The sequence below is a fragment of the Triticum aestivum genome, chromosome 1D (genome assembly GCF_018294505.1).
Source record: "Triticum aestivum cultivar Chinese Spring chromosome 1D, IWGSC CS RefSeq v2.1, whole genome shotgun sequence".
NCBI lineage: Eukaryota > Viridiplantae > Streptophyta > Magnoliopsida > Poales > Poaceae > Triticum > Triticum aestivum.
In genome coordinates this window covers 467,412,942-467,429,866 of record NC_057796.1, presented here as the reverse complement: position 1 = coordinate 467,429,866, position 16,925 = coordinate 467,412,942, and the positions used below count along the sequence as shown (strand labels likewise).

At 49.9% G+C, this 16,925-nt stretch overlaps 2 protein-coding genes across 2 annotated transcripts; one reads left to right on the top strand and one right to left on the bottom strand.

The window, feature by feature from the left end:
* On the top strand, positions 1-795 carry LOC123183035 (histone H2B.2-like). The gene has a single exon (XM_044595760.1). The coding sequence runs from the start codon at positions 70-72 to the stop codon at positions 520-522; it is 453 nt and encodes a 150-aa protein (XP_044451695.1). The 5' UTR covers positions 1-69; the 3' UTR covers positions 523-795.
* A 1,608-nt stretch (positions 796-2,403) lies between these two features.
* LOC123183031 (disease resistance protein RGA5-like) lies at positions 2,404-8,821 on the bottom strand. The gene is made up of 7 exons (XM_044595752.1): positions 7,973-8,821; positions 6,650-6,713; positions 4,655-6,568; positions 3,993-4,046; positions 3,350-3,436; positions 3,196-3,283; positions 2,404-2,531 (listed from the first exon to the last, which is right to left on the bottom strand). The coding sequence occupies exons 1-7, from the start codon at positions 8,809-8,811 to the stop codon at positions 2,404-2,406; spliced, it is 3,174 nt and encodes a 1,057-aa protein (XP_044451687.1). The 5' UTR covers positions 8,812-8,821.
* Between the last annotated feature and the right edge of the window lie 8,104 nt (positions 8,822-16,925).

The window sequence follows — 16,925 nt, the reverse complement described above, 5'->3', positions numbered from 1 at the left end:
TTTCACATCTGCAATTCCCCACCTCCCACTCCCAGCGAAACACCCCGCTCCCTCTCTCAAGCAGCCGCCATGGCCCCCAAGGCAGACAAGAAGCCGGCCGCGGAGAGCAAGGTGGAGAAGGCGGCGGAGAAGGCCCCCGCGGGCAAGAAGCCCAAGGCCGAGAAGCGGCTTCCGGCGTCCAAGGAGGCCGCCGGCGGCGAGGGCAAGACGAGGGGCCGGAAGAAGGGCAGCAAGGCGAAGAAGGGCGTGGAGACGTACAAGATCTACATCTTCAAGGTGCTGAAGCAGGTGCACCCGGACATCGGCATCTCCTCCAAGGCCATGTCCATCATGAACTCCTTCATCAACGACATCTTCGAGAAGCTCGCCGGGGAGTCGGCCAAGCTCGCCCGCTACAACAAGAAGCCCACCATCACGTCCAGGGAGATCCAGACCTCCGTCCGCCTCGTCCTCCCCGGCGAGCTCGCCAAGCACGCCGTCTCCGAGGGCACCAAGGCCGTCACCAAGTTCACCTCCTCATAGACTGAAGATGCGTCCGTCGCCTGTAGTTGGTCTCTGTATCTGCACCTGTACTGTCGACTCTGCTTGTCTCTCTGCAAGTAGTGCTGGTAGTCTGCTGGGTGATCGCCAACGCTTTGTTGGCTAATTAATTGGTTGTAAGAACTGAAGTTGTTGTGTTTGGCAGACTGATATATCTATCTAGAACTGAACTTGTGGTGGTACTATATCTGTATCAGTGATGGTCTGACTGATGTTTGCTTGTCTACTCTTCTGAAATTGAATTTTAGTTGGTTATATCGTGTTATTATCTGTGAGTAGTGCTACATCACTGTTAATTTATGGGAGTTGCCGAATGCCCGTTGACACTTGGTTGGCTCGGAAGAACTGAATTCTGTGATGATTTAGAAATGACGGTGCATTTCTGTGTTGGTGATTTGGTTTTTACAGTACTAGGTAGTACTTGGAACTGAATGGCAAATGCAAGTTGTTTTTGCGGAAAGTGAAATGTGAGTTACTACTGTCCAATTGTGCTGCTACTAAACAAGATAGAGCGATTCTTCTTTGTGTTATTGCCTTGCCGCTGTCAACTGAAGAAAACTTGGCAGCTGCTGCTTCAGACTCAGACTGCGGTAGCAGCTTCAGAGTCGTCCTAGGCTTGGCTGCTGCTGCTTCTTGCGCTCGTTTCAACTTTCAGGCTCTGTATAATTACATGCATGCTGGCGTGTGTTCTGACCATGTTGTCCCACTGTAAGAATTGTGCCGGAATTGTGCTTGCATTGGATGAGAGTTACTGTCAGAGAGTTGTTGGGTTCAGATTCCTTAGATACCAAAATCTTGCGCAGTTGCAATTAGTTTGTTCTTGGATTCAAATCTGGTTCTAATCTAAACCTGCCGCAGCACGAATCAAGCAAACGCCCGCTGCAGCCATTCCCTCGTACATCAAACTTACCGACCAGTCATCGTCATTGGGAAGAAGGGCGACCTTCTGAAAGCATCCCGCGCCACCTCGGACAGCCTTTTAGATACTACTTCACTGAGCATTCTTTGCATCCCTTTTTTCTGTGGAGCAGTCCAGGAGTCCAGCAAAGAGCACATAGTAAAAATTGCATTAGTAGGTTCAGTAGGAAGCACACATTGAAAACAGGATTTGTTCCTTGTTTTGCAAATAGTCCATAACAAGGCAGCAGCACCAAGATAACTTGCAGGTCTGTACGCATAAGATGATTTGTCAACATGCTTGCAGGTTCCACGCGCAAAGATTGGGCGATGCCATTTTGTAGTCAGTAGGAAGAAAAAGAAACACTGTATCATTTCAGATACTCCCTCCACTCTTTTTTTATAAGACGTTTTGGACAGCTGACATTGAACTGTTCTGGGTGCCGTCTGAATTTTCTAAACGTCTTATAAAAATGAACAGAGGAGTGGTGTGTTCTGAAACTTCTTAGTAGCATCCACTCGCATATGTTTCTTTTACTAGGGATGTGCCTGAAAAAAGGGCATAATTAAGTGAGCCATGATGATTCTATATACAAGAGACTAGTAAGTACCATTGAGATATGAACAGACTTTACTCGAATCCTGGTAGCGAGACATCCGATTGAGGTTGCCAAATCACTGAGATATGCATATGTTTCTGTCCATGGAATAATTCTTTTCCTTCCCTATTCCTATTCTTCCCATTTCTTTATTACAAGCATTCAGCACATCTAACCATTGTTTTTGTCATCATCTACATTTAAGATAGCAGTATAATTCTACTCCCTCCGTTCCTAAATATTTGTCTTTTTAGAGATTTCAAATGGACTACCACATATGAATGTATATAGACATATTTTAGAGTGTAGATTCACTTATTTTGCTCTGTATGTAGTCACTTGATAGAATCTCTAGAAAGACAAATATTTAGGAACAGAGGGAGTAGAAGGAAGGGGTTAAGGCTTGGAATTTGAACTGAATCACGTACTCTCTGAAGTATAGAGTAGACACTACAAGGTGGGCATACAAACTGAACTTCCCCTTAGCAAGAACAGCTGCAGCCAAGTAAAGAACAGGAAAAAAATCATTTTAGTCCGAAGAGCTCATTTATCCTTTTCCTTTTTGAGTCAGATGAAAGTATTTCAAAAATACCAAGATTCATTGGTGCAATGTATGCATTTTGGAGGATTTGATCAAACAATACAGTGGAAAGATATTATGTCGTTCATCTACTCGATACAAGATATCCACTTGTTCATTTAGATGAAAAGGCAGGTTGATCTACTGGGTACAAAATATCCACTTGTTCATTTAGATGAAAAGATACTATGTACTCCCTCCGTCCCATAATATAAGAGTAGTGTCAAAAACGCTCTTATATTATGGGACGGAGGGAGTAGTTATTTGAGTACTGCATAGCCTAGAAAACATCATCCTGGGGGATTCATGGAATATGCTTGATCCAGAAGACATAAACTGAACAAACTGAAGGTCAAAGATGCTTATTTTGATTTCTCATGTGTATAATCATAATTACAATCATAAAAAAATTATTTTGCTTTTTGATAAAATTGGGATGTGTTTTAAACTCACTCAAGAACATGTATCAAAAAAGAACTATACTTAAAAGGCCGAAGGCAGCAATACACCGAGCATCATAAAAAGTACTAGCTCAAGAAATCAATACTAAAGGATGGTAAAACAAATGCAAACACATACCAGCTCCATCGACCCAGAATTTGGATTCACAGAAATTCATTTTGCTGCAGCATGCAAACAAGTCAGGTGCATCTAGTGAGCTAAAAAACTGAACCGGAAAGCATGATACCTGTTCTTTTTTCGAAAAGAAAATGCATGATACATGTGCCTTTACCTGAATAAAATGGGCTGGGGCACCTTTTTCTTCGCCAGAAGCATTGGTAAGCCCCAGCCCAGGGACATTGCTTACCCTGTACCAACTCTAGGTGAGGAAATAAACATCTTCAGGTCGATCGATTTCACCACTAAAATTTTACAAGCAAGATATATGTTAATTTACTAACCCAACATCGGCCAAAAATACAAATTGCTATTATCAATGCCAGAAGCATTAGTAAACCCCAGCCATTGTTCAAACTTAGCCAAAAGTGAACCACCATATTTGGAACCATGAAATTACATACTTGGACAAAATGAAGGAAACCATATATGCTCAACCACACTGTTATATACTCCCTCCGTCCCAAAATAACTGTCTCAAGCTTAGTACCACTTTGTACTAGAGCCAGTATAAAGTTGCGACACTTATTAGCATACTTGGACGGAGGGAGTACTTGAATAAGAAAACGAAGAAATAAGAGCAAAAGCTACAAATGACCTGTAAGAAAGTTAATGCTTGGCCCCTCCTCCTTCTTCCGGGCTTGGGACCGGCTATGCGAAGATATTAGCATAGGCGGAGTTACACCCCCCCCCCCCCCCCCCCCCCAACACACACACCACACCACCCCCAAAAAAGGAGAAAACACATTAACACATACTTGGCCTCTTAACCAATACACAAAAAGGAAGCCCCCGCCCCCGAACACACACACCTACACACGCACAAAATGGCACGAGAACCCAACAACTTTTTTGGAGTGTTTTCTTCCTATAAGTAGACAACCGAGCAACAGACTAGTAATCCACAAAGTAAATGTTTTTTTGTGATTTTCATTTTTCCTTTACTATGAAAGACAGTAAAACAAATGAACAAACCTTTTTTGTGTGATTTTTTCATTCACTACAAAAGAAAACATAGCAAGATAACACTTTCTTTTTGGCTTTGTGTGATTTTTTGTTCTTTGCTACAAAAGAAAACAAAGTAAAGTTTTTTTGTTTGTGATTATTTCCTTTGCTACGAAAGACAATACATAGTAACATAGAGCAAACAAACGGAAGCCTCCCGCTATCATTTCTTTTTCCGTGGTGATTTGTTAACGCTTCCAGCCTACAAGTATGAAGTAACTCTCAGAAAACATATATGTGGAGTATGCATGGTCTCTATTTAAAATGATAAGAAAGAGAGCAATATATGTATCGCGTGTGGTGCAGATTAGCAATTGCTATGCCCCATACAATTGATCGGCAATTGTGGTTATTTACTCTAGAAATAAAAGATAGAGAAGGTGCAGATAAATACTTAGATAGGGAGCGTACGTACCTTGGATAGGTGGAGATCGCGATACGCTAGATACATGGCTAACTGATTATCCGGTTTCTGAGGTCTCTGGAAAAAGATATACATAAGATAGCTGGCTAGCTGCCCGTGGACATCTATACTAGTAATAGAGATAAGTACACACCTCAGCATAATATGCAGAGCTGCCTCAGCTATTGTGAATCGAAGGTTGACATGGTTGGGAAGCATATCAGTTGCATGCCTCACCGTTTCCTCAGCCTTCTCGCGGTCCGCCTCAGGGGTAGATACAAGGACCGAGACGTGTTGAAGCAAAGGGAGGTTTTCTAGGCTACCAAAGTCAAAGTCAAAGCTAATGTCGTCATCATTGGACTGTGCTACGGTGTGGAACTCAAGATATTCAAGGACTGGCATATCTCCCTCTACGAACGAGCCAATCGTTGATTGTGTCTTGAAGACCCTCAGTTTGGGGAACGCACCTATACCGCCCATGGTGTCATGGTGGAGAGCTGATGGACCGATGAACAGCTCGAGGGCAACAAGCTCTTGGAAACTTCCAAAGACCTCCAGTTCTGGACTGTATACAAATAGTTCTAAATGGGACATGTTCGGAAGAAGCGAGGGATTGATCCTTGCTACCAGCTCAGGTTCTAGGTAGGCCATGCGTAGGACACGGAGTTGTGGAGGGAGGACCTTCCATTCCCAGGGGGTCTCATGGCCAGAAGTTCTAACTGAGAAAATAAACTGAATGTCTATGACTTCAATCTTATTCAGCTTAGCTACAGACTCCGCCCAAGCATTCATTGTGCCAACACTATCTAAATATAAAACATCAGACACGCGGAGCTTCCTCAACTCTGTCAACTTGCCCAGCTCTGTCACGAAGTTCGAGTGCTTCTCAACTCCATTCAGGCATAGCTCTTCCAGCGACGTCAAATTTCCGATCCAGGATGGCACTTCAATGTTTGTTCTGCAGATATTCAAGCACTTGAGTTGACTCAGTAGACCAATACTCTCTGGAAGTTTATTTATCCCTTTTGCACTCAAGTCTAGTACCAGCAAGAACTTTAGCTCTCCTATTTCCTCTGGGAGCTCAGAGATATGTATGTTCGCTAGTTTGAGATACCTCAAGTGGACTAACTTCCCATTATGCTCATAAGAATCGGGATTGTGCCTATTAGAGGGGCTTTCCAAAACTAGGACACGCAAAACTTCAAAGCATGAAAGTGATGGCAACAAATTAGCATTGCACATGGCATTAAGTGACCTTGCTTGAAATGTAGACGTGCTAGCCAGAGGTTGGAATCCTCGATGAATAGCTAGCCTACGAGCATTGCAATGTGAAGTTGTATATTTCTCGTTACTACCCAATACCGTAACAAAGTTTTCTTCCTTTGATAGTAGACATATCATATCAAACATTATGTCATGGACATGACATCCAGTTATGATGCCATCATGTGGGCTCTCTACCGGCATTATCATGCTTTTTTTCACCAGCTCATTGAAGTACCTCTCACCAATCTCGAATAGTCCCACACCTGGTTCCTCATGGATAAAACCTTCGCCAACCCACTTCCATATCAAACTACCTTTTTCAATAAAATGATCTTCAGGATATATGCTCAGATATAATAAGCAAGTCTTTAGGTGATAAGGTAGATCATAATAGCTATGTAAAAGTATTTTTCTTGTGTTCTCCACGTCTTCATTCTCTTCATGCCAAAAACCGATTGAGGTGTATACCTTAGACCAAAGCTCCACTCGTTTATTGACGAGCAAACTAGCTATTGTGATTATAGCCAACAGTACACCCCCACATTTATGTAAAATTTTATCATATGCCTCTGCTGGCAGATGATTAGGTTGTTCTATTTCACCACCAATTAATCTTCTATGAAATAAATCCTTAGATAAATAAGGGGAAAGTGGTTGTAGCTAGTATACTTCACCAGTAATTGTAGCAACTTCAAGTATACGTGTTGTTGTGATTATCCTGTTTCCACGGTTATTACACACCAAAGCAGTCTTGACTAATTCCCATGTTTTTTTATCCCATATGTCATCAATGACAATCAAGTATCTGTCATTGCCATCCATATTGCAAGAGATGTCCCAAATTAGTGAAAAATATTTGTTAAGGCTCTAAGTGTGCAAAATATCTTTAAAAAGAGGATGCGTGAATGTCAACCTCATTAGGGAATCTAGAATTGGCATTATTGAATTAAGGAAATGGAGGGGCACAGGAGCATTGGCGGAGCATCGGCGGGACTAAGGGCATGTACAATGATGCTATCTTAGTAGTGCCACATAGGATAAAAAATGAGGTGGAGGAGAGAGAACTCATAAGAAAATGTTTGTCTTCTCTTATTGAAGAGAAGATAAGAGATGATCTCTTAGCACAATATGTCTCACCACGTTTTTAGGAATAGAAGATAAGGCTAAGAAATGATCCATTGTAGACATTTTTTTTTGTCATCTTTAAATTACATGCAAGACTTAAGATAAGACTATCTTATCAACCATTGTACATGCCCTAATCCGGGCCCTGGCAGCCCCTTCCTAGATTTTTTTTTTGCCAAATAGGCTTGTATTTCTATTAATCGCTATGCTAATTCTCCGGCGTCTCTGACTACCATATCTTTCTCTATGTCATACACTCATCTCGCCCCTCCTAAAATTTGCTTCACGCTCCACCACTGCACAGGAGAGAGCCACACCACCAGTAGAGTTTGATTCCATTTCATCGTTCATAACTATATTTTTTATTGACAAAATTTCCGCGTCTATATACTTTAATTAATTAGTTTTTTTTTTGGAATTGGCATCTACTAAGAGGAAGTTCTATAATATATGAACGTGGACGAACGTTCAAAGGTAAGTCCCAACCTAAAGAAGGTAGGAAAACTTAATATTATGCATTATTCCCGACAAAAAATACAGTCTTTTGTAAAATATACAAGAACGACCATAGGCCATGCAAACCCGCCATGTAAAATATCTCAAATAGAATTTTCCACTCATCCCTAACTCAGTTTTTCTAGGGCTTGACGCTATTTTCCCACTTACTACCTATATGACATAATAGGTGTCATCGATCAGCTGCCTTTCATTCGACCCGCTAAAGTTTCGCAGTTTTTTTATCCCATTTACTACTTGACGTATATGACACTATGTTTTCCCATTTTTTCCCTCTTTTTCTCGGAGTTCAGTTCATCAATCAGCTGCCTTCCATTCACTCCGATAAATTTTCTTATTGCTACTTAAACTATATGAAACTACTCTCTCCGTAAAGAAATTTAAGAGCACTTAAATCACTACTTTACATAATAGGGTGCATACCTCTTGTTCTCCAGTAATACTTGGAGTTCGTCGATCAGCTGCCTTTCATCCCACGATGATAAAATAGAATCCTGATGTTTTTGCTTGTCAATTCCAAAGAGAATGTCATTGAAAAGTTTCTTCATGCTAGGGTTCCGTCCTACTGGAACAAAAGCGCTGCAATCAAACTGCGCTTTGAGCATATCATACACTGCTTTGGCAAGAGTTGTCTTGCCAAGACCTCCAAATCCGAAAACAGAGAGTATCTTGAGTTGCTTGGACACATCACCATCCTCGATGCTCAGCATCTTGGTTAGCTCACTCAATGAATCATCAATGCCAACAAGCTCTTTCCTATCCTTGTAGAGAGCCAACAGGCGAGGGTCGACCGTGGTTGCACCAGTTGGATTAGCAACCACGTCATTGATCTCGTGGACCCTGTATCTATCACGCTGATCAGCCACCTCCTGGATGCCGGCTTTGATGCGTTTGATCTCTTTTCCGATACAATGGCGTGTCTTGCCCTTCGTGAACAAATCGCCCATCTTCTTCATGAGCTGTTTGAGCTTGTGTTGTTTGTCATCAGGCTCAGGGCCCTCAACACGTACCATGAACTTGTCGATGATATCCTCCATTCCATATGAAAGGTCTCTGACCTCGTTGGCCCAGAGCTTGACCTGCTCGTCGAGCTGGTCCCGTGGCACATCCCCGACCTTGCAGAGGGCAGCTTGCATGCTCTTCAGCTCTCTCTCAAGATACTGGACACCTTCCTTGACGCTTCTCTGCAGGTTGTACTCCTCCTTGAGGAGTTCGCCAAGCTTGAGGATTAGGCTGCCCATGGCACCGGTTGCATGGTCCATTGCTCGCTGTTAACAGCTGGGTTTTGGGTGGAATAGTGCTACCTTTCCTTTTGTGATGAGGGAACGAGTGGCTAGCTAGAGTCTTTATAGATAGAATAATACAGGCTATAGATGGATAAGCCAGCTACTCGAATCTGTGTGGACATCGTCTAATTAAGTGTCGGCATTCCAAGACTTGTATTGCACATCGAAATCCCATGTGACGTGCTGCAAAGATGGAATTTATAGGAACTGAATTTGTGCGTAAGTTCACTCGATCAAAGACTTGTTTGTACTCCCTCTGTAAACTAATATAAGAGCGTTTAGATCACTGTCTTAAAGGGCCTCTTTCGCTCAAAGGAGTTCCACAGAATTTTCTGAAATTTCCATTTGTTTGGTTTGTAGGATTCAAAACTACTGAAATTTAGTTTAGATAAATGTGTGCATTTTTCCTGAGATTTAGCTCTATAACACGTTTTTGGTTACAGACTATGATGGACAAAGGTAGCTAGTTGCTTGATTTTCTCAACAACAAAAAAACTAGTTGCTTGGTTTTTATGTGGATACAATCTAAGCCGTGCCGCTTCCCAAGATTCAGTTTCTCTCAATCTGTTTTCCAGTCAAGAAGAAGAAGAAGCTATTTGCTTGATGCGCAGACAAGTTGGACCATACAGGATCTGAATTTGTCCGTGGGTTCACTCCAGGACTTGTATATATTTTTGAAGTAAATTTATTCAGGAAAGTTTAAGCTAGGCTCTCGAATTTGTGTGGACATTGCCTAAACCGTGTGGGCATCCAAATTGTTGAGTATATATTTTGTATTACACGTGTATTGGAATTGTGGCCCACTTCCTAGTCTTGTATAGTTGAGGTAGAGGCCTTCCCTTGTATTATATATACGTGCACCAGCACCCCTATCAATACATCATATTGCAAATTATCTATCCACATGGTATCATCTTTTTCGATCTAACCCTAGGGTAGCCGCCGCCGCCGCCGCCGCGCCCCACAACCCGCTTCCGCCCGCGCGTACCGCGCCGCTTTCACTCGCGCGTACCGCGCCGCTGCAGCCTGCGCATCACACGCCGCTGCACGCCGCTAGGCGCCAAGAGCCGCTGCATGCCCGTGCCTTGTTTTGCTGCACGCTGCTCCGCCGTAGGCTAGCGCCTTGTCTCGTACGGGAGTGAAGTCTGAAATAAACCTTGAGATTGTAGAGGCCGGCGCAGATGAACCCTCACCTTCAAATCCCTGAAATTGATACCCTGACCTCTTTGATCCCGGTCTATCCCGACCCTAAATACGTTTGGCACGCCGGAAAAAGCGCAATCCTGACCGGGAACTTGCTTTTCTCATTGTTGTGCGATGTCAAGCTTAAGCCATCTTCTTCCTCGCTCCCACCTATCTCCTCCTGTTCTTCCCGTATAGATACATCAATGGCTATCGGGGTAGATGGTCCTGGAAAGGTGGCAGCGAGTTGGCGAGCTGCGGCTTGCATGACGCATCGGCGGGAGGAGATGCAGCCGGGGCGAGCCTGCTGCCATATGGTGAGCACGAAGGCCATGATGGCGATGGCAGCCGTGTGGATGAAAGCCAAGGCAGCTGAGGAGCCTGGACGCCAACGGCGAGGATCTGTTTGCCATCAAGAGGACCAAGGCCGCCGCCAGGGATCACCGGACCATGCTCAACATCTCCCTCGGCTCCGTTGACGCCATGTCTCGGAGGGTCGCTGCCGTCCTCAACGCGAAACCCCTGCCGCATCTTGCGTAGCTCATCCGCGACGACGAGCTCCTTCCGCAGCTCTCGGAGGTGAGGCAACAAGTGTGTGCCGCAGTTGCCTGGACCGATGCACGCAGCCACCGCGGTGGGCACTCGTGTTAGAGCATTGCGGCTGGTGCGTGGCGCTGGAGGCCTATGCTGAGTTGCAGCGCGCGTACACGGCGACGCTCTGGGCTGGGTCTCGAGCTACGTCAAGAACCCCATCTCGCTACCGCGCTGCTATCCCTGCTCCCGACGCCGCACTGGCTTGAGCATGTCGCCATGGCCGCCTCCCGGTGCAGCTCAGCAGGCCTGGGCTGTGGGCACACGCGGCACGGGTGACAACGACCACAGCCACCTGAGCTTTTTTTTGTATTCACGACGATGTCGACGAGCACGGACTGAGGATTGAAGTTCCGTCGGAAGACACGCACGTACAGGCCCTTGTGATGCATCATATTTTTCTTGTCTTTTCTGACTCGACAGTGGCAACACTCCGTCAATGGACACCGTGGTCGTGCTCATCGCTAAGGAGATGCAAAGGACATGTGGGCCCATGTTGTAAGTGACAATAGAAATCAATCCCGATTGGGATTGTGCCTTTCCCATCACAGCAAACAAGATTTTACTCGTATAGGGTTTGGATTGACCGGGATCTGTAAATACAGGGTATCACCTTCAAAGATTTAAAGGTAAGGGTTTATTAACGCCGGTTTGTACAATGTCAAGATTTATTTCAGACTTCACTCCTCGTACGGCCGTACGCCAGCGCCTTGCTTCACTGCACGCTGCTCCGCACCAAGTGCCGCTGCACGCCGCCCGCGTCTCGTACCGCTGCAGCCGCCTCCTTCCTTCCCACCCGCACGCCGCTCTCTTCTGCCGCCGCGCCCGTCTTTCGCTGCAGCCGTCCCGTTGTTGCTGTCACATTCTCCCCAAAACCCTAGCCGCTATCCCGCACCTGCACGCCGTCGCCATGGCCTTCCTCCCCCGGCTCCTCCACCACCCACTCGTCCAATCCGTTCGCTGGTCCCGAGCCCTCCACCGCCGTTATCCGTGACCTCAATATTGAGGCCCGGGTCCCCATCCGTCTCGACAGCTCCAGCACGTCGTACTACGCGTGGAAGACCTACTTCAACCTCGTCTTTCGCGAGTACTATTTCACCGAGCATATCGACGGTTCCGTGGACAGCGCGTACATGCGTGGCGACCCGGAGTGGTCCGCCATCGAGGCCACGATCATCCGTTGGTTCTACCAGACGGTCTCGAAGGACATCTTCCACATGGTCGTCGCCGAGGACGACGAGTCGACGACGCCTGCACCGTGTGGCCAAGATCAACGCGCTCTTCACCGACAACAAACTCCAGCGCCTTGTTTTCTTGCAGCAGGAGTTCTTCGGCTGTCACCAGGACAACTCCACCATCGATGAGTACTGCATGAGGCTCAAGATGCTCGCCGACGAGCTTCGCGACATCGGCGCTAAGGTCTCTGACGACCTCATGCTGAGCACCCTCACCGCCGGGCTTAATGAGGACTTCGGCAATGCGGCGTCCAACCTCACCCTGCTGCCGCAACCCACTTTCCAGCGCATCGTCGCGTACCTCAAACTTGAGGAGCGCCGGATGACGAAGCTAAAGCAGCGGGTCCAGCACACCGCTCTCGCCGCCGGTACCACCCGCGGCGGCCCTGCTCCTCCGGCCGCCCCTCGCCAGTCCGCGCCGCCAGCACCCGCCGGCTACTACCCGCTGCCGCCCGCGCCCCCCCCAGCAGCCGCAAGGTGGCGGGGGCCGGCGCAACCAGCGGGGTGGCGGGGGCCGCCGCCAGTAGCATCCGCAGCAGCAGCAGGCGCAGGGCGCAGGGGGGGCGCCCCACTTCCAGCAGCCGCCTCCACCGTGGGCCGCCGGGCAGAACCCGTGGACGGGCGTCATCCACGCCTATCACATGCCCGTCCCGCGGGCTCCTGCACCGGGTCTCCTTGGCCCCCGTCCAGCGGGCCATCAGGCGTTCGTCGGCGCCCCCTACCAGCCCTACGGTGCCCCGCTCGCGCCGCCACCCCTCGGTGGCTACGGCGCGCCCGCCCATGCGCCGCCCTATGGAGGCCAGCTGCCACCGCCGGCACCTGCACCGTGGGACCCAGCCCTCCTGGCCGCCCTCCACTCGGCGCCGTCGCCGAGCAACTATGGCGGTGGAGGCGACTGGTACATGGACTTGGGTGCTACTGCGCACATGGCAGCTCATCCCGGTAACCTTTCCTCATCCACTCCCGTTCACACTCTCACTCGCATCACCGTTGGCAACGGTTCCTCTTTACCCATCATCCATGTCGGTAGCACTAGTTTTCCTTCTAGTTCCACACCTATCACTATGTCTAACGTTCTTATTTCACCTGACTTAGTCACTAGCTTAGTCTTTGTTCGTCGTCTTACTCGTGAGAATCCTCTTACTGTTGAATTTGACGGTGTTGGTTTTTCTGCGAAGGACGCCTGTACCCGGATGGTGCTTCACCGATGTGATAGCCTTGACGAGCTTTATCCCATGCACGGCGGCGCCTCCACTTCCACACCCGTCGCTCTCTCCGCCGGCGTCGACCTTTGGCATGCTCGCTTGGGCCACCCCAACCCTGCCGTTTTGCGTCAGATTATTAGGAGTTTTTCTTTCTCATGTAATAAGCTCGACGAGCATACTTGTGAGGCTTGTCGTTTGGGCAAGCACGTGCGTCTTCCCTTTAATGCGTCTACTTCAGTTTCCACTTTTCCGTTTCAGTTGATTCATAGTGATGTTTGGACGTCTCCCGTTGCGAGTAATACGGGCTATCTATACTATTTGGTGATTTTAGATGATTATTCTCATTATGTGTGGACCTTTCCTCTTCGTCGTAAATCCGATGCTTTAGCCACACTCACCACCTTTTATTCCTACGTCACCACTCAGTTCGGTCGCCCCATACTTGCGCTCCAAACTGATAACGGAAAAGAGTTTGACAACGCCGCTCTTCGCTCCCTTCTCGCCTCACACGGCACCACCTTCCGTCTGACTTGCCCCTACACTTCACAGCAGAACGGCCGCACCAAGCGCATTCTCCGCACTCTTAATGACTACGTTCGCACGTTGCTCTTTCACGCTAATGTACCCGCTCGGTTCTGGCCCGATGCCCTCGCCACTGCCTCTCTCTTAGTCAACATTCGTCCGTGTCGTCCCCGGTGGAACTACGCCCCTCACCACCTTCTTTTCGGTACACCACCGTCCTATGATGGTCTTCGCATATTTGGGTGTCTCTGTTATCCTAGCACCGCGTCCACCACGCCACACAAGCTTGCACCCAGCTCCGTCCCATGCATCTTCCTTGGCTACCCTCCCAACACCAAAGGTTACCGGTGCAATGATCCTGTCACTCATCGTGTGTACACCTCGAGGCACGTGTACTTCGTCGAGACGGTGTTCCCTTTTTTCAGGTTCCTCCGGCCGCGGCTCCTTCGGCTCCGCCCCCGCGCCCCCTACCTGGTGCGATGCGCGGCGGCACCCCCCGGCGCCCCCCCCCCCGGCCCGACGTCTTCTGCCGCCCCCTCCCGGGTTCTCGACTCCCTCACCCGAGATTGAGTCTTCCCCGGCTCCCTCGCCCGAGGTTGAGCCCGCGGGCACCCCACCCGCCACCCCGGCCGGTGCCGCTACTCCTGTGACGGGCTCGACCTCGACCTCGCCCGTCGCCTCCTCCGCGGCTGGCTCGGCTGGCACCATCGCGGCTCTTGACGCCGCGGGCCCCGCCGCCGCGGGCGCCCCCGTTATGGCCGCGGCCCCCGCCGCCGCGGGCGTCCCTGTTGTGGCCGTGGCCCCCGACGCCGCTGTGGCCCCCTCTGCCGCGGCACCCGCCGCCCTCGCCGGCCCGGTCACCCGTGCCCGTGTAGGAGTGCATCGGCCGAGCACGCGCTACTCCTCCGACGAGTATGCGTGCGCTGCCTCAACATCGACGCCATCACCCATCCCCACCTCCGCTCGTGCCGCCCTTCGGGATCCCCATTGGCTGGCTGCGATGCAGGAGGAGTTCGACGCCTTGCGGCGCAACCGCACGTGGCAGCTTGTTCCGTGTCCCCCTCGTGCCAACATCATCTCTGGCAAGTGGGTGTTTCGCCACAAGACTCGCCCGGACGGTTCTCTCGAGCGCTACAAGGCTCGATGGGTGGTTCGTGGCTTTCGGCAACGCGCGGGCGTGGACTTCACCGACACCTTCGCCCCGGTTGTGAAACTGGGCACGATCCGCGCCGTCCTTCAGCTTGCTGTCTCGCGCGTCTGGCCTGTGCATCAGTTGGACGTTTTCAACGCCTTCTTGCACGGTCATCTCGTCGAGCAGGTGTTCTGTGAGCAGCCCACTGGTTTCGTCGACGCCGAGCACCCCGACTTCGTGTGCTTGCTCTCCCGCTCTCTTTACGGGTTGAAGCAGGCGCCTCGGGCTTGGTACCAGCGTATCGCCGCCTTCCTGCAGTCTCTGGGCTTTCGGTCCACTCGCTCCGATGCCCCACTCTGTGTGTATCATCAGGGAGCTGGCACTGCATATCTGCTGCTCTACGTCGACGACATCATCCTCACGGCGTCCGCCCCCGATCTCCTTCAGCGGCTGACTGCTCGTCTTCGTGATGAGTTCGCCCTCAAGGACTTGGGGCCCCTGCACTACTTTCTCGGCATCGAGGTGATCCGCCGGGCTGACGGTTTCTTTTTGCATCAGCAGAAGTACGCCCACAAGCTCCTTGAGCATGCCGGTATGCTTAATTGCAAGCCGGCGCCCACCCCCGTCGACACGAAGGCGAAGGTCTCTGCTCTGGAGGGGTCTCTCGCGTCAGATGGAGAGTTTTATCGCTCTATCGTCAGTGCTTTACAGTACTTGACGCTGACTCGCCCCGACCTGCAGTACGCTGTTCAGCAGGTGTGCCTCCATATGCACGCCCCGCGTGACTCTCACTGGACTTTGGTGAAGCGTATTCTTCGTTACATACGCGGCACCATGACCTTGGGACTCACCCTGACGGCCTCCGCCTCCACCGACCTCGTGGACTACTCGGATGCTGACTGGGCTGGCTGCCCCGACACGCGACGCTCTACGTCCGGCTACTGCGTCTACCTTGGGCCCTCGTTGATCTCTTGGTCATCGAAGCGGCAGCCCACGGTCTCCCGCTCCAGCGCCGAGGCAGAGTATCGCGCCGTGGCTAATGCCGTGGCCGAGTGCTCTTGGATACGTCAGCTGCTCCAGGAGTTGCTTTGTGATGTTCACAAGGCCACTCTTGTCTACTGCGACAACGTCAGCGCGGTCTACCTCTCCGCCAACCCGGTGCACTATCGACGGACGAAACATATTGAGCTCGATATTCACTTCGTGCGCGAGCAGGTTGCCCTTGGCCGTGTTCGGGTTCTCCACGTGCCGACGACGCAACAGTTTGCTGATGTGATGACTAAGGGATTGCCTACTCCCGTCTTGGGGGAGTTTCGGTCCAGTCTCTGTGTCTCCAGCGACGCTTCGACTGCGGGGGGTGTTGAGTATATATTTTGTATTGCACGTGTATTGAAGTTGTGGCCCACCTCCTAGTCTTGTATAGTTGAGGTAGAGGCCTTCCCTTGTATTATATATACGTGCACCAGCACCCCGATCAATACATCGTATTGCAAATCATCTATCCACACAAAATCATGATCTTTCTCAGTGACTCTCAACCTGCATGTGGGCTGCAGACAAGTTGGACTTTATAGGATCAAGAATTGGGCGTAAGTTCACATCCAGAGAATGCGTGCAGCATTCAGTACAGACAACAGGGGCAGGCCAAAAATTCAATATCAATCTTCAACTGACTATGCCATCCGCTAGAGCGACAAGGACGATCTCAATGATGGTGCTGAAGACAAGGCTACCGCGGGTGATGGTGAGGGCAGAGTGATGGAATAGTCGCGGCCCAAAAGCAACGGAGGAGTATCATTCTCCACAAGCGGCAGCCGGGGGCACACCAATTTTCGCCGGTTAAGGCTGAAATTGGCGCCGGCGGATCAAGGCCGAATCCGGCACGAATTTGACGCGAAATCATGTGGACCCACCGAGTCAGCGACTGGGCGCCTTTGTCGTTCTCATCGCCTCGGTTTCCCACGGGAATCAATGCGAAGGCTGCCGTTGGTCGCCTTCCATTGATTCCTCACAGGCGGCCCCCTCCTTCTCTTGCCGCCGCAACAGTTCATGGATGCCGAGGCGAATGGAGACGACGGCGTCGTCCTCGTCGGGCTCCCGTTCCTCCGGGTCGCCGCTCCTCCCCGTCAAGCCGGAGCCGCGGGAGACGCCACTCGGGCAGCACACCCACGGCGGCGCCCTCGCCATCAATGAGGGCGGCCATGTACCTTCTCCTCCCTCCTC

Coding starts and splice junctions, on each gene's coding strand:
- LOC123183035 (XM_044595760.1), top strand. CDS start 70: ATGGCCCCCAAGGCAGACAAGAAGCCGGCCGCGGAGAGCAAGGTGGAG.
- LOC123183031 (XM_044595752.1), bottom strand. CDS start 8,811: ATGGACCATGCAACCGGTGCCATGGGCAGCCTAATCCTCAAGCTTGGC. Junction 6,569..6,649: donor AATTAGTCAAGACTGCTTTG/GTGTGTAATAAC, acceptor GAAGTATACTAG/CTACAACCACTTTCCCCTTA. Junction 3,284..3,349: donor CCCCAGCCCATTTTATTCAG/GTAAAGGCACAT, acceptor TTTCCGGTTCAG/TTTTTTAGCTCACTAGATGC.